This window comes from Ambystoma mexicanum, chromosome 9, assembly GCF_040938575.1.
Source record: "Ambystoma mexicanum isolate Mex_15411 chromosome 9, UKY_AmexF1_1, whole genome shotgun sequence".
NCBI classification, from domain to species: Eukaryota; Metazoa; Chordata; class Amphibia; order Caudata; family Ambystomatidae; genus Ambystoma; species Ambystoma mexicanum.
Window position 1 is genome coordinate 796,139,104 of NC_090931.1, and position 22,688 is coordinate 796,161,791.

General features: G+C 47.1%; 1 protein-coding gene across 3 annotated transcripts in view; it reads left to right on the forward strand.

The window, feature by feature from the left end:
• Positions 1 to 22,688, forward strand: part of TMEM41A (transmembrane protein 41A) — a 218,607-nt gene that overhangs the window by 71,250 nt on the left and 124,669 nt on the right. Inside the window, exons 1-2 of one of the 3 annotated variants that reach the window (XM_069615746.1) lie at positions 12,249 to 12,339; positions 12,704 to 12,797. In XM_069615746.1, coding sequence (XP_069471847.1) covers positions 12,269 to 12,339; positions 12,704 to 12,797 — 165 coding nt within the window. In that variant the 5' untranslated portion in view covers positions 12,249 to 12,268. Of the gene's footprint in view, positions 1 to 12,185; positions 12,340 to 12,703; positions 12,798 to 22,688 lie in introns of those variants that run through there. The other 2 variants (XM_069615745.1, XM_069615747.1) reach the window with 2 other exon arrangements.

Below are 22,688 nucleotides of genomic sequence, written 5' to 3' on the forward strand. Positions count from 1 at the left end.
ATGCCCTGTATACAACACCTTATATGCACAGACTGTAAAGCAAAATGCCTGTACCATAATCAACCTTTCTCCTCTATGTAACCAGACAATTGTATTTTTGAACTGTAACAGCGCCACAATGCCCGCGGGCTGATTGCGCGCTTTAAAAATCTGAATAAATAAATAAATAGTGTTTCTAGGCGCGACAAGACAGGGAGTGGGAAGCAAAGTGAGGACAAAATAATAATCTTACTAGGCCTTGTGTTATTCAGATCGCACAAGTGTGGGGAAGAGGGAAGGGGAGAAGTGCCAGGGGGAGGCGAAGGGCAACTGGACATGTAGGAGCCTGGGTCAGAGTTCAGAGAGTGACCCGATGACCAGTGCGTGGGGCAGTCGGGTGATCAGCAGGGGAGAGGAAAAGAGTAAGCGGAAGAGAAAAGGAAGGTCTTGCGTTGCTTCTAGAACCGGAGGTGGTTCTGCTCAAGTTCGAGAGAGGCAGGGAGGCTGTTCCAGAGGGAGGCCCCAGCTGAGGGGATAGTCTGCCCCCATTTCTTTACTTGAAAAAGCATCTGACCCTCAGAGTTGGAGGTGGATGAGCAGAGAGGTCGAGAAGGAAGATGTTTTGGACGAGAAAGTTGGAGGTAGAGCGGTCTCAGGCCCCAGAAAGCCATATTGTTCTAACTTGATGGGTCCGACTTGATGGTCGTGCAGTTATGAAATGCCTCCGTCCCCAAGTACCGCTCGAGCAGAATATAAACACTGCCCGAGCAATCTTTGAGGCCACAGGAAGGAGTGTTGTCGTCAGCCTGGTATTGAGAACGCCGGAAGGACCCCTGAGCGCTATAAGGCAAAAGGTTATGATCAGGAATACACTCTATAATGGCAATAGGCAATTGATAGGAAGAGTTAAACAAGATGCAGTGACACCAGCTTACCTAATAGAGATGGAATGTAGGTAGAAAACCTACGCAGGGAAATCCACGGCAAGCTGGAATGGTGTAATAGGCACTCCTTCCCAGTACCTCGTGGAGTGTGGCAAGATCTGTAGCAAGGCTTGAAGCAATCCGAAGGTTGCAAAACAGAAGGGCAATCCAAGAGTAAGTCCAGAGTATACCAGGGGTCGGATGTCCAGAAAATCAGAGAGCATGCCAATATCCAAGGGTAATCCAATAGCAAATCCGAAAAGAGTTCCAAGGTCGGAGCAAACAAGAGCAAGGGTAATGCGTGACAGTCCTCCGTAGAAGTTGAAGTAGCTGTGAAGCAAAGAGTCTTGTTTGCCGGCCTCTTTTGAAGGGGCGAGCGGTATCACGTGACTGCTCGCGTACGTTGCATGGAGCGCAACGTGGCCAGTGATTGGAGCCGCCGGCACTTCCTGGTATTCTGACGTTGCCGGCTGTTCAAGAGGCGCCATGGCAGACGCCAACGCGGAAAAGGGCGAAACGAGGCAGATCCGCCCAACATGGTATTCCGCCTGCCGTGTTTTCCCTGCTGGTGGTGTGAACGGGAAATACTACGGCGAGAGGCGCCTGAGGAGGAGAGATGTGAAGAGGGAAAGGACGTGTGAGAGGGCGTGACAGAGCCCCCCCTCAAAGGCCCACGACCGCGTGGGCTGGAAGGATGCTCTCGAAGAAACTTGGCCACCAGGCGAGAAGCGTGAACATCTCGAGCAGCAACCCAGGAGCGATCTTCAGGGCCATAACTCCGCCAATCCACCAGATACTGCAGCCCACCCCTGTGTATACGGGAACCCAGTATTCCCTGGACCTCAAAAACATCAGGAGAAGAGACAGAGACCGGAGCAGGAGGGGCAACTAATCGGGTAGGACCAGGACAGGGCTTAAGCAGGGAGACATGGAAAACTGGGTGGATTCGCCAAGCAGGAGGTACCGCCAGACGCATAGCCACCGGATTCAGAACCTTGGCCACCTTGTAAGGACCCACAAAGCGAGGGAGAAGCTTGCGACAACCAGGAATGTGTAAATGCCGAGTGGAGAGCCAAACCCTGTCCCCCACCTTGTATGCAGGAGCCTCTGCCCTCTTCCTGTCAGCTGTGGATTTCATGGAAGATTGGGCCTCACGCAAATGGATCAAAGTCTGGGCATGTACTGACACTAAATCCCTAGCGCAGGCCGAGGCAGCGGGGGTATCAGAAGAGGAGTGATCTGGCAGAGGAAGAGTACGAGGATGTTGGCCATAGAGAGCGAAGAATGGTGAAAAACCAGTGGCAGAATGCAAAGAGTTGTTATAAGCAAATTCGGCAAGATGCAATAAATTAAGCCAAGTGTCCTGATATTGTAACGTTAGGCAACGTAGGTATTGCTCCAATGACTGGTTAACCCTCTCAGTCTGCCCGTCACTCTCTGGATGGTAAGCAGAGGAATAATGAGCATCAATTCCCAACAGAGAGGTGAGGGCCCGCCAGAAACGAGAGGTGAACTGTGTGCCTCGATCGGACACCAAAACATGAGGCAGGCCAAAGAGACAGAAGACAGACTTAAAGAAGTGCCTGGCCAAAACCGGGGCTGAGGGTACTCCCTTACATGGTACAAAACGAGCCATTTTGGTATAGGAGTCGACAACAACCCATATAGTATCGAAACCCTTTGTGCGTGGCAAATCAGTAATTAAGTCCATTGAGACCGTGTGCCAGGGACGTGGAGGAACCGGGAGAGGAAGAAGAAGACCCAAAGGCCGGCCCCTACGTGACTTGCCCTGAGCACAGACTGGACAGGTATTGACATAATTCTGTACGTCTCGTTTCATAGCCGGCCACCAACACCATCGTTTGAGTAATTCTAGGGTACGATGCTGCCCGGGGTGACCATTAATGGCAGCATCATGAGACCATTCCAACGCCAAATTCCTGGTTTCACTCGTGGGAAGAAAAAGCTTCCCATGTACAAAGGGCAGCCCATCCTGCATAACGGGATCCCATTCTGCTAGTGACTGTGGATATCGGGAGACCCATTGTCGTATGGTGGACTGCAATGAAGGTGATGGTGTGCAAACACAAACTACGTGAGACTCACTCAACAAGGTTTCAGGGAAGGATGGTAGAACTTCCCCCCCCAGGAGAACGAGACAGGGCGTCTGCTTTCCCATGCCCTACACCAGGTCTATGTTTGACCACGAAGTCGAACGCGGCAAAGAAAAGGTGCCAACGTACTTGTCGACTATTGGTACATTTCAAGGAGGCAAGGTCTTGGAGATTCTTATGGTCTGAGAACACCACCGTCTGGTGTTTTGCACCTAGAAGGTGATGTATCCAGGTCTGTAAAGCGTCCTTAATGGCCAATAGTTCTTTTTCTGTGACTGTGTAGTGTAATTCACTTGTTGTGAACTTGCGAGAGTGAAATGCTACCGGATGTAGCCGACCAGTGGCAGGACATGGCTGGGACAGTACAGCTCCAAGAGCATAAGAGGATGCGTCTGCCTCAAGGACAAACGGGAGTTCAGGGTCAGGGTGTTGTAACACCGGAGCAGTAGTGAACATAGTTTTCAGAGAATCGAAAGCATTTTGTTGTTTTTCGGACCAGACATAGGGAACTGAAGGACTAGTGAGCGCAGTGAGCGGTGCTACAATAGAAGAAAACCCAGCTATGAACCGTCGGTAAAAGTTGGCAAAACCCAAAAACGACTGTAATTGCTTGAGTGTGGTCGGAATCGGCCAATCGTTTATTGCCCGGACTTTGGACTGATTCATGGAGAGGCCTCCAGGAGAGATATGGAACCCCAAGAACTCAACCTGGCTGGTATGGAAAATACACTTTTCAGGTTTAGCAAATAGTGCATTGGCTTGCAGACGTAACAACACTTCCTTGACATGTTTGATGTGTTCGTCGAGAGAGGAAGAGAAGACCAATATGTCATCTAAATACACTACTACGTATGTGTTCAGGATATCGCCAAATACGTCATCCATGAAGCGCTGGAACGTAGCAGGAGCATTACAGAGACCAAACGGCATAACTGCATACTCAAACAGCCCTTGTCGTGAGCAGAATGCCGTCTTCCATTCGTCTCCCTCTCGTATGCGTATGAGGTTGTATGCACCCCGTAGATCCAATTTGGTGTAAATTGTGGCATGAGTAAGTTTGTCCAACAACGGGGTAATAAGGGGAATAGGATAGCGGTTTTTTACCGTGATGGCGTTCAAACGCCTGTAATCAATGCAGGGACGGAGATCCCCTTCCTTCTTTGGCACAAAGAAGATGGGACTTGCAGCTGGAGAGGTTGATGGGCGAATATGACCTAGACGCAGAGCCTGCTGTATGTAATCCTGAAGGACTCGCTCCTCTGTTTGGGTTAAGGAGTATATCCGCCCCTTTGGGATAGAGACGTCTGGGATTAAATCAATGGGGCAGTCGTAAGATCGATGTGGAGGAAGGCCTTCTGCAGAGCCTTTGTCAAACACTGCCCGAAATTCATAATACTCAGGAGGTATGTTATTTGTGATCGCCCCTATCATGTGTGAGTCTGGGGAATCGGACCTGTCTTCTATGTCTAATGAAGCGACTATCCCTAGGATGTCTGCGGGACTGGAAACCTGAGGTGCCTCAAGCAGGCAGTAGTATTGACATGTTTCGGATTCAAAGAGTACCTGACCTGTACCCCAGTTAATCAAAGGATTATGCCTCTTTAGCCAAGGAATGCCCAGGATAACACCAAACTGAGGCGTAGCTATGAGGTCAAAAGACATGGTCTCTCTGTGGACTTCTTGTATGACTAATTCCAGAGGGGCTGTCTGGTGTAAGATCGGTCCAGAGGTTAATGACGTCCCATCTACTGCATGAACTGGTTCGGGGTGTTTCTTTTGGACCAGAGGTAAGTTTAGAGCATTGGCTAGCGCTATGTCTATAAAGCAACCAGTAGCACCAGAGTCGATCACTATTTGTATTGCATGGGAAACTCCTGCAGCTAGGTTTAAGGAAGCTTGCACCACCACAGGTCGAACGGGACCAAAAGCAAGATCAGAGGTATTGGGTATAGGACTCGCCCCAACCCCTGATCTCAAGGGCGAGTCTTCGGAAAACCCGGAGCTTTGTTTCTTGGTCGACGGGGACACTCCTTTACAAAGTGCCCATTGAGTCCGCAGTAGTAGCAAGCGTTGTCTGCCCTCCTGCGCTCCCGTTCGGCATGTGTGATAGGACTGCGTACCCCGCCGATCTGCATGGGTTCAGGTAAGGTGCTAGATGAGGTTGAAGGTGAGCTCTGGGATATCCCTGCTTCCCCCTTACGTTCTGCCCGTCTGGAGTCGATTTGCAAGGTTAAATCCACCAGATCAAGATAAAGTGTGGGAAGGGAGGGCACTACAGACAAAGCATCCTTCATGGAACCACACAGACCCCGATAATAGATCACTGCCTTCTTATTCTCTGGCCATGAAGTCTTGGTGGCGAGTTGATTAAACTTGGTAATATACTCAATGAGAGTAGATCGACCTTGAGTGAGATCTAAGAGCTCCATGTCTCTGGATTGGGCTTTATATCTAGTGTCAAAAACCTTAGCCATTTCTTGAGTCAATAATTCGAAATCGTACAGAGCGAGATGATTACTCTCCAAAAACGGATTGGCCCATGTGGCTGCTACACCCGACAAATGGGAGAGTAGAAAAGCCGCTTTAGAGACTGGGTCAGAGAAAGCTTGAGGTCGGCATAAGAAATGTAGTTTGCACTGTTTTATAAAAGTGCGATATTTCAACGGATCTCCCTGGTACCTCTCAGGGGCTGCTAGGGGAAATGGAGTCTGAACCACCACAGACGGGACTGGCAGAGTAAGTGGAGTGATGGGGGTGTTATGAGATGAGGCAACATCGCCGAACTCAGCGTCAGCAGGTAAAGGATGTTGGGTGCTTTGCATGGCATCAAGACGATGGTTCAGTGCAGTGGTGGCAGAGGCTAAATCAGTGCGGAGGGCAGTGGTAGCAACTGCCATATCTGTCCTAAGCGATGTCACTGCTTGCATTAAGGCAGTCACAGGGTCCCCGGCTGAAACATCCATAACTAGACGACCATAAGGCTTCACAGTCTGTTCTAACTTGATGGGTCCGACTTGATGGTCGTGCAGTTATGAAATGCCTCCGTCCCCAAGTACCGCTCGAGCAGAATATAAAAACTGCCTGAGCAATCTTTGAGGCCACAGGAAGGAGTGTTGTCGTCAGCCTGGTATTGAGAACGCCGGAAGGACCCCTGAGCGCTATAAGGCAAAAGGTTATGATCAGGAATACACTCTATAATGGCAATAGGCAATTGATAGGAAGAGTTAAACAAGATGCAGTGACACCAGCTTACCTAATAGAGATGGAATGTAGGTAGAAAACCTACGCAGGGAAATCCACGGCAAGCTGGAATGGTGTAATAGGCACTCCTTCCCAGTACCTCGTGGAGTGTGGCAAGATCTGTAGCAAGGCTTGAAGCAATCCGAAGGTTGCAAAACAGAAGGGCAATCCAAGAGTAAGTCCAGAGTATACCAGGGGTCGGATGTCCAGAAAATCAGAGAGCACGCCAATATCCAAGGGTAATCCAATAGCAAATCCGAAAAGAGTTCCAAGGTCGAAGCAAACAAGAGCAAGGGTAATGCGTGACAGTCCTCCGTAGAAGTTGAAGTAGCTGTGAAGCAAAGAGTCTTGTTTGCCGGCCTCTTTTGAAGGGGCGAGCGGTATCACGTGACGTATCACGTGACTGCTCGTGTAGGTTGCATGGAGCGCAACGTGGCCAGTGATTGGAGCCGCCGGCACTTCCTGGTATTCTGACGTTGCCGGCTGTGCAAGAGGCGCCATGGCAGACGCCAACGCGGAAAAGGGCGAAACGAGGCAGATCCGCCCAACATGGTATTCCGCCTGCCGTGTTTTCCCTGCTGGTGGTGTGAACGGGAAATACTACGGCGAGAGGCGCCTGAGGAGGAGAGATGTGAAGAGGGAAAGGACGTGTGAGAGGGCGTGACACATATGGAGGATGCAGAGGGTCTTGAAGTTGAAACTTGCAACCAGTGATAGAAAGTGAAGTGATTACAGAGCTGGAGAGATACGATCACTGTCCAAGTTTTGCAATCCTGTTCTGGATAAGTTGTAAAGGTCGAAGAGTAGAGGCAGGAAGATTTAGAAAGGGACTGTTGCAATTGTCCAGCCTAGAGAGGACCAGAGCTCTGCAGACAGTGAGCTTCTGGGGAAAGTGAGAAAAGGAAGAATACCTCTGAGGAGGTGCAGCTGACAGTTTTTGTCTTCTTAGAGACGTCAGAGATGTGAGGAGAGAAGGAGAGGGTGGAGTCTAAGATTACACCAAGGTTCTTAGCCTCACAGGAAGAGTGCCCAGAGTGGGCAGCCAGAGAGGGAGGAGAGGAGGGAGCAGGTGTTCCAATGAGGATGATCTCAGTCTTGCTGGACTTAATTGATCAGTTCCCTATGCTGCATAACACTTGTCCCCTCCTCCCCACCCAAAACCCCACAGCACTTCCCCTACCCATGAGATGCCCATCAAAAGATGGGCCACCAAGGAAAGACATGTCCCCATCTCCAAATTTTAAGAAATAACCAGAATAAGCACCATCACATTAGACTGCCTGAGGGTCTATAACACCATTGCATCGGAAAGTCCGACCCCCATCACTTGGCTTCACTGGCGAGGGAGTATAAGCCTCCGACATTTTTGGCTCCCTGGCACCATTTTACATTGCATTAGTCCCCTCAGTGCACATCCATTTACGACCAGTCCTGCCGCTTTGACCTGGCCTCCCCCTGCTCAATTCTTTTCACCCTCCTAGAGGTGTTGTAGGACATGTTCGCTTCAGAACCTTTAGTTATGGGATAATTCACTTCCTTGATCTCGAACACCAGGGCGAATGGCAATGTCCACCTGTAGTGTATTCCTCTGTCTGACAGCCAAGTTGTAAGAGGTTGGCAGTCCCTGTCCCAAGCCAAGGTGAAATCTGAAAGATCTTGATAAATATGTACAGTGTCCCCTCTCATACTGAATGTTGCGTAGATGTTTTGCTTTTTCCAGCATTGCCGCCTTCTCTGTATACCTCAAGAACTTCACCACTAATCTCGGGCCTCTACACCTAGCCATGCCTCCTCAAGAGCTCATTCAATATCCACCTACATCCGCAAACAAGGCATTCACCAATGCCTTAATCGTCTTTAATAAATCACTTCCTGACTATCCCTTCTGTTCCTGCAGACCAAAAACTTGAAGATTGTTCCTGCATTCTCTATTTTCAAGCTCCTCCATTTTCACCTGATAATCCTCGTCTCTGTTCTCCAGATCCGACAGGCTACCCTCAGAACTTCATTTCAGCGGGATCTGCACTGAGGTGGTAATTCTCAAACCTTCAAACTTGTTCTCAAGGACTTCAACCCTGATTCTGAGGTCAGAAAACGAGGTCTGTAATTAACCCCTTAGCGCCCGCATCTCTTGCAATATTATCTGTCCTCCTTCGTGGATGGGGCCGGAGTGCTGCTTCCCACCTCCAACAGCGGCGGCCTGCCTTTGTCCTCCACCGCTCTCCGAAACTGCTGCAGTGTGCTGATGCCATGGTATTAGCCTATCTGACCGTGGCACTAGGTTTGGCTGCCCGCGTTTATCTTTGCCAGAGACCCGAACAGGTATATAATCCTCCCTCCGGCAGCAGACGTGCAGTCAATACCTTGCTTCCAGGTCACTTAGCCAGCCACAACCTCCAACCACTGCCGGGGATCCGGTCTGGCAGATCTTGAGCCGTCCCATGTGCAAGACGGGTCCAGCCAGCCCTCCAGGGCGTACCACAGCACTTCAACCAGACCAAACACTGCTACAGGCTACAGTAAGCCGTCTGTCTCCCTGTCCTGAATCCAAGGCACCACCACCCAAGTCTGGCCTGTTAGGCAGAAACCTTGCAATTCCCTTAGGGACCACTGCAAAAGATTTAGGACTACAGGTGTTTGGCAGTAAACCCACTTGGTAGCAGTCTGTACCACACAGATTCACTTGGTAGCTGTGGCTGAGCAGTCAGACTTCCCTCAAGAAGAGTTGGGCAGTATGAAGGGTATACACATAGGTACAGAGATACAGTAGCACAAGCAAACACTGACCAGAGCTTTGGTGTAAAAGTATATAATTATTTATTTAAAGACACACTTGTAAATTACACTAGCACAAAAGAGGTAAGTAAATTCAGCACACAGTCACTATTATATATATACAGCCCTAATTACCTATTAGACAAGTCTTAGTGACAAACACCACTTATTTTCAGACAGAGGTGAGATAACATAAGCTGGCACTCTAATAAGTTATAAAGAAAAGGGAGGGAAAAAGGCAGAGTTATGGAAGCACACAAGTTTCAATACTTTTAAAAGAACCACAGCAAGGCAGGATAGGCAGAGTTCTACTGGAGAGCAAGGAAGTCAATTGCAAGGCCCACTCTTGGAGAGAGCAAGCAGAAGGGGTCCAGGTTCACACAGTGGGGTTATGCCCAAAAGAGTCTTGTAGATAGTTTGCACAAAAAGGGTGAAATTAAAGTCAGGAAAAGTTAGCTAGCTTGTCCCAGGCCAGGCCAGGTTAGAAAGTCGAGGCTTTACTGTCACCCCGAACGATCTGTCGCAAGGGAAGCCAGGCGGGACACAGTACCTTGCCAGGCGGGACACAGTACCTTAAGTGTGAAGGAAGCTCCAGCGGGGGCAGTTGTTCCTGGCAGCGGTTGCAAGTCAGTGTTTCGTCCAGAGGAAGAGGAGGTCTCGCCGTGGAGGAAAGAAGGTCGTTGCACTGCCAGGGAAGAAACCAGCCGCAGAGTTCTTTCGGTGAAAAGGTACTACCCTTCTCTTCGCGGTAGTGGTAAGCCGTGGTATTCCGGTTGCCGGGGTGCTTGGCACGGGCAAGGCGGCCACGAGATGCTCCAGGAAGGTGAAAAGAAGGCAAAACTGGTTATCCCCACCAGTCAAAGGAAGAAGACTCTCCGGACTGGAGATCTCCTCTGTCGTCAGGAAAAGTGGTGAAACGGTTCAGCAGGGCTCCACCGCTGGTGTCGTCGTTGCAGGTCAGCTCAGCTTCTCCCTCCTCGGATTCTTAGGTCCTGTGGCGACTTCTGAAGTTCCAGTCCCCAAAGCCCTGCTTTTATGCAGCACACCCCCATTCACTCAGCCTAGCTGTCAATCAAACATCCTAAGTGGTGAGCCGGCCGGCTCACCACTTGGGCCAATCACACAAGAGTGCGACTTGAGTTACCAAGGTAACTCAGTCCAGGGTGCCTAAACCCCCTCCCACACCCCCTGTGGTACCCAGACAGAGTGGCACCACTTTTGGAGGCTTCTATGGAGAAGCCCGCCAAAAAGTGGAACAAAGGGCTCTACTTGGGTTGGAGTCACAGAAGAGAACACAAATGCCATTTTAGAATCGAGTTCTGGCAAAAAATACTAACCAGTGAATTAATATTAAATAAATAAACCGGCGGTATGTTCGAGGCTATAGGAATTAAATAATTAGCCTTGAACAATGGGAAAATCCCATAGAGATATATTTGCGGTCGAATATAAAAAGTAGTATCCACTGCCACCAGCCAAAACTCGATCAGGGGGGACGGAGACGTGCCCCCTCGAACAACAGACCCCAGTACGTCCACAATATGATGGTTTGTACTGGTTTCTGTTCATAATTTGGGACTAGCCAAGACAATGGTGACTTTACATGCCCTGGGAGACAGTAGTCAGTCCCAGGGTATGGAGTCTATGTTGGGGGGTCGCTACGACACCCCCTGGGTTACGGCACGGAGGGTGCTGTGTAATCCACATCAAAAACACATGAAACCCTATGGATTAAAAGACCCCATAGCCCATAAAACACATGGAAAGACAAAGGAACACCTCAAATCATGTCTAAGAGTGGGAGTAAAAGAGTCTCACTCTTAGCAGGAGAAAGAAATAAACCCCAAAAAATCCAGCAAAGCTGCTGGGGGACTCTCTAAGTTTGGGAAATTAGCCTTTACATAGAATTCTCCCTAACACGGCCCCACATCACGGTCCTCCGGAATTGCCCAGTCTATGTTGGCTGTAAATTTGGGGCAATCTCAATACTCTAACTGCAATGCGCTCTCTGCACTTCCAGAACTGGGTAATAGCCAACTGGCCACTATACCTTTGTCTGCCAGTATTTATACACTGCCACCGCTTGCCTCATAAGTAAGTCCAGGAAGTGGCCGGGGCACTGGCCCCTCTCTGCTTCCCCTGCTGAATCCGGGTGCCCTGTGGTTTCCTTACGCTGGATCGGGTGATCCCAGGTCTCTTCCGACCCCAATCTGATGGGCGGGCGCCACGTACCTCAAAACAAGGCCCAGTCAAATGTGCCACTCCGAGCAGGAGCCCGGGATCGCCCCAACCCTCTGCCATCTCCCAGCAAGCCCGGCCTTCCAGAAGTCCACTTCGCTCGTGTCGGATTCCCAGCAACCTTTCCAGAATGTCCGTCGATTATGAGCAGCACTGTCCCCGAACATCGGCGCCCACCTCTCTCCTATTCTTTCACCGCTCCTGGCTCTACCAGCTGCACAGAGCTGCGTCTCACTGGTGGAGCCTCCCCGACTCACCAGAGCCAAGACTGCCACACAGGGTGTTGGTTCTCCGCAGTGAGCTGAGACACGGCACACCAGTCTGTTACCAACACTCCTTCTGCACACCCCAGTCTCCCAGGCAGTTTTCTCGAGGAAAAGTCTAGAAAATGTACGTTTCTTCACATTCCGGTCTCCATAGGGTACGGGGGTGGACGGAGCTTGTCAACTACGTGGCCATGCAGGTCCGCAGCCCCTTTTGGTCCCCTGAGCTGCTCTTTCTAATTATCACTTAATACCTGCATGACTGGTGTGGACATTTGTCAACGTTTCATAGAAAAATCAGGGACCATGTACCCTAGCTAAGATTGGGTGGCAGGCAGCTAAATCATGTTTTTATTTCAGTTTTGCAGCATCTGACCCAGCAAGGTGTGTTAAGTAGATCTGTTTACAGGACAAGTAGATTTGTCAAACTTTTTTTGCACAAGATATTTTGTAATACTTGTTTTAGTCAATTTGATGATGTCGGGGGAATGCCATCCGATTAGCACTCTTTACTCACTTTGTCCGTTTTAGTAACTATTGATCATCATCCAAGGAGGACACATTTGTGTATTTTTAGGGTTAGGACTGTGTCAGACTTTTAATCGCATGAGTTTACATTTGCATAATCCTATCGGTTTTCCTTCCTATTCTAGATCTCTGACATTCCCTTCAGATCTTGATGAGCTGCGGGAACTTGCAGAAGATTTACAGTTTTATAAGCGAGAGCACCATACCTATGTCCTGTTGCTGTTCTGTAGTGCATACCTTTATAAGCAATGCTTTGCTATACCCGGCTCAAGCTTTCTGGTAAGCACTATGTTAGTTGAAATGTAATGTACTTTCCTTTTCCCATTGATGTCTGTATTATTTTCTCTAGTTGCAACATGTGGTTAGAACCTACACCTTGAATATTTTCAGGGGAATATATTCCACGCTGACATGTAGTAAGTGCAAAAAGACGATGTATGTTCCATCCACCCTGAAACCCCTCTACTTGTGGTTGCGGCATACCTCACAAGTCTGTGTCATATTTGCAACTTGTGAATTTATTTTAGTTTCGCATTGTCTGTCATCTACTGGTTCTCCTTTGTTTTCTAAGCTTTTACTGTAGGAGTTAAGAGGGTTTGATCAGTGATGGAGACCATGTGTGACCTGTACATGCTTCCCACAGGGCTCCTGCTCGTCAACCGTTTCCTCAGGTTGTTTTTCATGGAGTGGAGGAGCAGAGAAGAGATGGACACATCAAAACGTTTGACAACGAAAAGGTTTTTGCGGCCTGGGGGTTGGTGGTGCATGGGGGCATGGTGTCGGGGAGCCAGTCCTGTAGAGAATGAATAGTCTCTTTATTATTTCCTACTTTATTGTAGTTTTAGCAAATCTGAGCTGGAATACCGAATGAGTAGTACGCCAAGAGAGTTCTTGTAACTTCAGACCGTGCAACGTACAAATTCGGCTGATTTGAAATATTGAAAAATGCATAACACCAGGAAACGAACAAGAATAAATACCACACACATGGAGAGGACATGCATGCATTCATTTGTGAAAGAATTCACTAATCACAAAAAATACTACTACTACTACTACTGAGTGATCATGTATATGACCCTTCTGCATTTTTTTGACCGTAACTCCAAGGTAGGATAGCTCAGGGGAAACATGCTCGCCTTGGAAGCAAGACGACACGGAGCAAAACAGGTTCGATTCCCCGGGTCCGCGCTTAATAATCTCTGGGTATTAAGAGTGTTATAAAATCATATCATGGGATAGCAAAACTTGTGTTGATGGGTGCAGGTCAGAAGTGGCCAACTGTGTTTGTGTGCTTCTTTGGGAGTGAAGGAGTCCTTTGGGAGTACGTTTTTCTGAGGGGAAAAGCCCAAAAAATGGAAAGCGTAAACAATTCTTAGGGCAATGTTTCCTGTTAATGTGGGGTAGTGTGATGGGTATTGAGGGACCTGAGGAGAGGAGCGTTAGTCATAGCTGTTGCTGTGCTATTGGCTATGCCTGCAATGGCCGTCATTGGGTTGGAGGATGAACATTTACAGGGTAAATATTTGCTTGAGGGTAGGCTGACATAAGCTTAAGTGTTCTTTGGGGCTGAGCTAGCGTGCATCTGCTAGTGAAGCAAATAAGGTGGCTTGTAAGATTCCAGTGGTGGTTGTTGGGTTCTCCTTAGGTTGTGTGGACGTTTCATGTTGGTATGTTGCTAGTGTGTGAGGGTTCCAGGTTTATTCTGGGATTTATTTAATTATTTATTTGGCGCTGCCTTCTGTGAATGGAGAGTGAGGTGATTAGGTCTATGTTTTGGAGATCCAGCAGTGATTCAGTCTTTGCAAGTAGTAATTTGGATGTCTTTTCTTTTTTTACCTCGTTATAGTCTGAGTAGATATTGCACAAGTCCAAGGTAAAGGCTGTTTGGCATAGTCAAGTCTCTGATGATACCAGAGCGATAACTGATATGGTCTGGTCATATGAGTGAAAGACAGGTAGAGCATGATCCAGCATAAAATGCACAGTTTGATGGCTTTAACGTGCTTCTTGTGTGATGCTTCTGTCCTTTGTGACTCCCAAATTTCTCACAGATTGTAAGAGTTATTGCTGCAGTGTTTGATGGCATTGGCCTGCTGATTAGCAGTTCTGTTTGTGAAGAGTTGAACTTAATTATGTTAGCAGTCTCTCAGGAGTTCCTGTGTGTGACAGGCGTTGAGGTCTCTTGTGTTCCATGTTGGGTCATTAGTGCGTTTGTAAGCCTTTTGCATGTCATGTTCATACTTGAAGCATGAGAGGCCTGTGTTGCTGATGTGTTCCATCCTGTATCTGTTGAGGCGAGAGGCTGGAGCCTTTGGGTACTCTGCAAGATAAGTTGGGAGGGTGAGATCTGAAGAGGGCCATAAGTGTTTTTTCTAATCTTCCGGTTAGGAAAGAGATGATCCAGTAAAAGTTGTTTCCTGTTAGTCTGATGTCCTCTAGTAGGATATTGTGACATATGGTGTTGAATTCTATGAACATGACCAATAAGAGGAGTGCAAAACTTGCATCATTACATGTTGTTCTTTAGCATGTCCCAAATGCAGCCAAGTGCAGATTCTGTCCCTCTAATTGGCCCACATCTGTGTTGAGATTCATGGAGGTTGTTGTTCAATTCAGCGTATTTCCAGAGTTGCTGGTAAATAAATTTTTTTAGGTTTTTGACGAAGAAAAGTGTTGGAGATTGGGTATTGGTTGGCATGGATAGCTTAAGGAGGGGTTTAACATAGGCGGTTGTAAAGGTAAGTGGGACAGATGCCTGATGGAGGTGTTGGGAAGGCATAGGAAAGTTAGCACCAAACCTGGATCCTGGGAGTGTACAGTTCCTCAAGGGAACTCTCTGGATTGCCTGAATTGATTGTGGAAAGTAATTCCCGAGTGGAAAGAGGTTAATGATGATGGTTAACGATGGCATGAGTGAAGCTGTAAGTATCTTACCTGTGTAGGTAAGGCACTGCTGGCCTTTTCCGGTCCAGGTGGTCATGATTTATTGAACTTTGTTGCTGAAGTGTGATGCGATTGAACCAGAGTTGCAAACCGTGGGATCCTTTTGTTCATGGATGATGTTGGAGCCTTTCATTTTGGCAATATTGCACAGTTGATACACTGCATGTAGTGGGCATTTTCACTTGTATTATTTCTGCTCTTGACTATGTAGTTTGTCTGTTAGGTTGCATCTCCAGATTTTCTCGAGTTTCTGTTTTCCCTTTTTTTATACTTAGTGCAAGGGTAAACCATATGTCAGCTGTAAATGTTTTTTAGTAGCGGTGATGTTCAGGGTGAGGTTTATCCAGTTGTGATTCCCTTTGATTAGGTAGTGCAGTTTTTTATTTGTATCTTATTATTTATATAGCGCCTTACGCCAAGGCGCTGTACAGAACCATTTTATAGTGCAAACAAAAAGTGGTGAGATAACCCAAAGGAGGAAATAGAAGCAAGAGGGGAATATAAAGAGAAAAAAGAAAAGGACTGAAAACCGAACCATGTGGGACACAGTGAGAAAGTGGAGATGCATCAGAACAAGTTCCAGCCCATGAAACCAAATAAGTAAGCTTAGAAAGATAAGACTGAAATCAAGATAATACAGAGCCAGAAAAACCAAAAGAAGGAAGGGACTGGATAAGTAACGTCTGATCCACTTTGTCAAAGGCGGCAGAGAGATCTAAAAGAATAAGGATAGAAGATTGTTTAGAGTAGCAAGCTGAGAGCATTGAATCACAGACCGAGAGAAGAGCTGTTTCTGTAGTGCAATGTTCTGGTATGAGTTTCGGTAGAAATCTTTGGCTTGGTGGCATCAAGTGTTCAGGGAATACACTTGGATTTTTTCCAGCGTCTGTCTGGTTAACTTTGGTGTGCTTTGGAGATTTTGCTAGTGCTAAAGTTATATGGGTAACTGGGATAGAGAAATGGTCCCACCAGGGTAGTAGTGCTGCGGCTGAGAAACTAATGGCACTTTTTCTCTGCAGAAGACTATGACCAGGTTGTGTCTGGGCTTGTGTGTTGGTTCTTCAACCAGTTGTTTGAGGTGAAGTGTGCCAAGATTTGTGGTGTGAGACATTGTAGCTATTTTGTCTTTCTTCTCAAGCCAAACGCTGAAGCCTCCTAGAATGGTGCAGCGTTGGTGGTCTGTAGGGCGGTCAACGAAGGAAGGTCTATATATGAAGAGGAAGGTTAGTATAGGTGTGTGTCTGAAAATGAGTAGAAGAGGGATCTGCATTTTGGAATGATCCCGTAGCTTGGAGTTGTAATTTTAATGCAATTCTGTGAACGAGTGCATTTCCCTTCAACTCCCTCCCTGATGTCCTGTTGTCAAACTTGCATTTTCTATATTGCAAGAATTGTGTTGTATATGACTGAGATGATGTGATTCAGGTTTCAGTGATGAGAGTAGGTCTATTTTGTCTTTGGTCTGATGATTATAGATTTCAGAGGAGGGTTTGGCGATGGAGCAGGCGTTAATGAGGAGACCTCTGGCGCCTTCAAGGCCAATGTGATTCGGTGCCGTAGGTGGTCGGGGGTTGATGTGTAACATAACTTTCCTTCAGCCCAAGGCTCTTGTATTTGCTCGTGGCCTCAGATAGGCCCATTAGGTTCTTAGTGTGTATGTAAGGGAAGCGTTCTAGAAAGAATGGTGTAATAGTGATTGGAGAAGTCGGAAACTGTGTTAGCCAAACCAAGAAGACAAAGCATAAAAAGGCAGATGGAGAAGGGGGTGGCTGTGCCATTTGGGGCCCTACCATTGAACAGGCTAGGCTATACTAGGAGGTCTACGACGGACCCGAGCACACAGGCAGGTAGGTGCCACATCTTGACAAGAGCATTCAGAGAGAAACCAGCTGGGGATCTTGAACAGACTCTGTTGGCAGCTGCAAGGTCAGCAGCCCAAATAAAGAAATTCAATTCTATCCCGAAGGGCTCAGGTGCCAAGGTACTTCTTGAGGATCATAACTTTGTTTGAATTATTTTTGCCTGCTATTGACACTATCTGCCAACTTACCCATTCAGTTTCTGTCGAAATTCACCCCTCCTCATGAAAGTAGCTATTCTACATACGTCCTTATTCCCCAGAAAAAACAATCTTAGACCTCGTACCACTGATGAGGTTTGTTGCAGTTCAAAGGTTCAGCATGACTGCACTGCAAGAAGAAATTGCTCCTAATGCAAGATGCATATTTTAATATTTCAATGCATCACAAGCATTCAAAATACCTTCAAGTTGGGTGCCTATCATTATAAAACGCAAGTACTTCCTTTCAGGATAAAATTGGCACTAAGAGTGTTCAACTGCTTAAATGGCCTTAGAAGCACATTTACATGTGTACCTATACCTCATTAACTGGTTAATGGGAGCAACACAGCCACTGAGTGCAAAGTGCCCATGAATGCCACGGTGCAACACTAACGTTATCTAAAATTCAAAATCCATTTGGAAAATAAGTCTAGTCCCAATACAGGACGAGAAAATCTTGGGAGCAGTACACCCACCAGGAATTATCCTTTCCTTCACAGGGGGAGAGGTGGATACAGGCCTTTGTGCCAACAGTACACCCTTAACAGACATCACAGTATCCGATAGTGAAGAATGTTATGAAGATGTTAAGCTTGATGGCTTCATGCATCCCCCCTAGTTCCAAATACTCTACCACTTATGAAACCCATGCATGAATGGCCCAGTGCAAAATGCTCACAGGCAGAGGGACACTGAGGATCTAGTGGTAACACCAAAGGTCACCCAGTCACTAAAATGGTGGAATAAGGGAACCCTTGCAAAAGGATGTTGAGTTCCCCAACCTCATGCAACCTTAAGAATGGATGCATCGCTTTCAGCAGGGGGCATGCATTTACTTTCCCTGACGGGTCAGGGAACCTGTTCACTGAAACAACTGATATTACACCTCATTGTCTTGGAGATAATGGTAACAGCATCAATACTGCGTTTTTAAAAACAAATCAGCAAGAAATCTACTAATGGGAATCGGCAATAAAGCTGCAATGTATTACAACAATCAACTGGGGAACATACTCACAACTTCCTATCTCAAATTGCAGAGTAAATTTGGCAGTGGAAGGAACATTGTCGGCACAGTGTACATATTGCAGAGCCATCCTTGTCGATGGCTAGGTTTTAAGTTAAGTGAACCAACTGTAATACTCTGGGAGAATCTACTAGCTGGTGGACTATTCAAAGCAGACGACTTTGAAATCGATACAAGCTCTAAAAATATTGTTATATTTGTAATAGATTAGTAACGTTTACCTAATATGCTGAACCAAATTTACTGGAACTGTATGATTTTCTCATCTTGTAAAGTAATATGCTGTTTGTTCATGTTTTTTTTTACATACAAATGATACTTGAGCTTACATGCTTCTCTGCTTGCAATATAACAGTGTGCCCATGGTTCTATTTTTGACCCATTCTTTGTAAAACTCCTTCTCCTAAATGGATTTTCACATTGCCCTCTTACGGCACACTTGGTCGTGTGTGTCACGGCAGAAGGATCAACAAGAAACCCAAGACTCTTAAATGGTTAGTGTTTGTGCCACAACAGTATGCCAATGATTTATGGTGGAGTGAATGTAAGAATGAGGAATAATCATAAGAAAATCAAAGATTAAAAATACCAGGTTGCTTAAAGACCATAGTCCATCTGTTAATTCGTCTTTCCGCTTGGACTTCATGTACTGGTGGTCAAATAGGTTGTGGTCTATGAGGTTTCAGGTGTCCCTGAACGTCTTTCTGATCTTGGCTAACTGCTTGCTCTGTCATCGCCTGGTCAGGATGCTCATCTCCCAGGTTGTCAACTCCACCCTTTAAGACCTGGGGAGCCCAGGGCTCAATGGGCAGGGTCCCAAAGCTGAATTGAAGTTGTGCTAGACTTCCACAGGCCTTCCTGTATCGGGTATATGTACCAGAGTGCGTTTGACATGCTCGGCTACAGGCTCCTTAAACACTGGATTGTTATGCTTCATGTTGAACTGGTGCCTCTTGGCATGGATCCCTCCTATGCCTCCTAGACTCCCTGCCTCTATCCCCTATTCTCGGCTGTTCATCTCAAAGCTAGTACCTCCTTGACACCCCACAATGATCAGAACCTCTTCATACCTTCCCCTCACCCACTTGGATTCCTGCTTTCTCTTTCTCCCTCCTCTATTCGGTCTCTTTTCTACTTGGCTGCTCCTCTGCGTCAGTGACCTTATGGCAAAATGTTTCTTTTTTCCAGTTTCCTCCCTCTTCTCTCCTCTTCCCATCCAAGTGTTGCCTCTGTGAAGAGCCAGGAATGATACACAGCCACTGAGACTTATGGGTTTGGCCAAAGACTTATATTAAAATAAGAGGGGTTGGGAAATGCTGCTCGGTCCTTAAGAGGTGTTTTCCTACCTGAAACCAAACTCTAAGGGTCGGTTGACTGTCAATGTCCAAAGCAAATTGTTCCCTGTCCAAAGTGCTATTCTGGCTGAGAAACCTCAAGGTGTCTCACCTGCTAGTCCTTGGGGGGGTAGGGTGTCTGTCATCCAGGTTGCCAGGACACAGATGAAAGAAATATAGAGTGGGAATCGCAGCTGGCAAATGGTGTGACTGATGTCAGCGGTACATGGAACCTAGGGCAGGGAGACCCAGTTGCCATTGTGGTACCGTCCTTGACTGCAGCGGCAAAGGAACCGCCAACGAGCTCAGCACAGCCAGTGAGTCGGAAGAACCTGATAGTCGACCGAACTGTGTTAGGCTCAAGGTTGCAGTGGCAACATTAAGAAGATAAATAGACAAGAGGTCTTTTGTGAATAAACTTGGTACCAGAGAGAGTGTGTGCCAGCGCGATGTTGGCGATCGTTCAGAGATCTCTGGCTGGTACCCCTCTCCTAAACGAAGAGACTGTGCTGAACATCGTGAGTAAAGAAACTACAAGTACCAACAGGGCATAGGAAAAGTTGGTCATACAAGAGTCAAGCCAAATCCCTTGTACAATCGAAAGTCCTTGAGACATTGCAGAAGTTTTGATATTGTGAAACAAGTGTTTGCTCCCGGCTGAGGGGGAACACCGTGTGAACTGTGATGGTGCGAAACCCCCCGCTTGCTGTAGGGTAAAGGAGTGACCCAGTGAGATGAGATCGTCCTTCGTAAGTCTCTGCAAATTGGCAAGTACTCTGGTTGGTCTGAGCCCGACTGAGGGAGGCTGACGGCTGAGAGCAGGATCCCGGCTGAGGGGGATCCAAGGGTATAGGGTAATCACCCGACGTAAAGGTTAACCAAAGGAACATTTGTTTTGTTGGTTTTGGCGTATCAGGCCCTCTGAAGCAAGAGACTTTGCATGAGAAGAGACTTGGGCACAGAAGGCCCGGATATTGAGAAAAGGAACTGCACGCTTGTTGCAGAGAAGCCCAGGAGTGTGCTGTGCTCGAGAGTCCTGCCTTGTCCCGTGCTAAAAACGTGGGGTAGGGAGACCGTGGCCATAACATCCTGACTTATTATTTTGTGAACACTTTTGTGAACATTATCCCACACTCTTTTATAACATAGCGGTAAGGATTGGTAATGGGTTTCTTGGTATAGGCCACTTTTATTTGACTAGACTCATCTTGGACAGTATTATTATTTTTTGATGGTCGTAGTTTGCTCCCATCTTAGATTTAGGTATAGATTAGGAGTTTACCTCACTCATTACCCTTCAACTGTGATCACTTGTGTCTGTCTTACTTTGATGCCATGCCTTCCTTACATGGCCCTCACTTTCTAAAAATCCACGCTAAGGTGAAAAGGGAAAATGTCTGTGGCCTTAAGTAGTGCACAAATGTTCAAAAAGGAAAATGCGCATTTCCAACACAAGTTAGAGAGGATAGAGTATCAAAGGGTCGTTCCCTTCCCCTGGATTTCTCTTCACCCAGTTTTATATTCAAGAATATCAGTTCCTTGAGTTTCTCTTGATCAACAACGCAACTGGCTCACAAAACTACTTGGCTCTTGGTCTTTATCCTGTTCGGATACCTGGTGTACTCTCCTGCCAGGTTCTCTCTTCTTTAGTATGTTCCCACATCCCTTTCCTAGTTCTGATGTCCACTTATCAGGACTTCTTGGCATAATATCTTTTACACACTGTTCAACTTGATCATGCCTGGTATGCTTTTCTGCCAGGGCTTTTTTCACATAAACATGCTCCTAACTTGCATCTGCCTGGTATTCTCTCCTGCCAGGGCTTTTCTCCTTTGGGCTCTGTGCACACTTCTAACCTTGATAGTCTCTTATATTTGCTTTATTGTGTATTCTATCTGCTTGGTGTACTCTTCTGCCAGGGCTTTCCTTAGATGTGCACTGCACACACAAACTTGATAGTTGTGTTTATTCTGTTCTGTCTTAGATTTGCCTGGTAGAATATCCTGCCAGGACTTCTCTTATAGGCGCATGGCATACACTCACAAACTTGAAAGTCTCTTCTAATGGTTCCATTCTCCCCTTTAAAGAAATGCTCACTTGCTTGTTTTCTTTCATGTGCTTTATTAACGATTATTTGGGTTTGGCATGGCTGCCAATATGCCCCAATGTCCCCGCTTCCCTTGGGTTGACTCACCGGCTCTTGCTGGCATATTCTGTTTCTCCCACGTTAAGCCGGTGGCGGTCGTTCAGCATTTCCTTCCATCTCACCACTTCTGCTTCCCAGCTTCTCTGCCTTTCACTGTTCCTGCTGTGCTCTTCTGTGTCGTTTCATGCTTTGGTAAGGTGGAGGCTGCTTCCAACACCTGCAAATGCCCAGAATCCTTCCCTCAACCTCTGGTGTTCGCACAGCGTGTTCTCGCTCATGGTCCGCTTCCCTTCCCCTTCTCGACAAGCTGGTTGACTCCACAGACCACTCTCCAGGCCCACGGTCTCTCGGTCTATAACAATAGGAGCAGTGTTCTCCCGCCAGCAGCACACTAGTCAGCTGTTTTGCCTGTTTAAATTTCCCATCCGCAGGTATGCGCTCACTACTAGTAGAGCGCAGCTTGTGCTCTTAGCCTCAATTGATCTGCATTATCGGCTCTTCTTCATGACAGTATTTATGGGACTTGCTTATACAGTCTCGGTAAGTGTTCTCAGTGATCTTTAAGGGCAAGTCGGTTCTGGATGGCTTGTAGGTAGTCTGAGAAGGTGTTTTCATGATTCTTAAAAGGCAAATCGGATTTTGACAGCTTGCATACAGATCTTGTGAAGGGGGGGGGGTCACTGAGGAATTTTCCTGCCTAAGTCTTGTGCTGAGCTTCAGTTTGGTTCTGTGCAGCAAACTGGTGAGCGTCACAAAGTTGTCAGACAGTCCTCAAGTGCTGGGACTGGAAGGTCCGAGGGAATGGACAAAGGAAAGACCTTTAGGGTGCTGTCCATAACAGCAATAGTGGCTCATTACTATACTCGAATGTAGACTCTTATTCTATCTGAATTGAACTAAAGACAGCATTTCCCAATTATCATGGGCTGCTGAAGTTTCTGGTTTACTCATTTAGTTTGCCCATTTGTTTGAGGGTGATAACCAGAAGATGGAGCCTGTTCAATTTATGAGGTGCTACAAAGATGCTTCCAAAACTGGGAGATATACTGAGTTCCCCTGACCCGATTTTAGCTGGCATTCCATGCAGACGGAATATATCCAGGAGGAAATCCT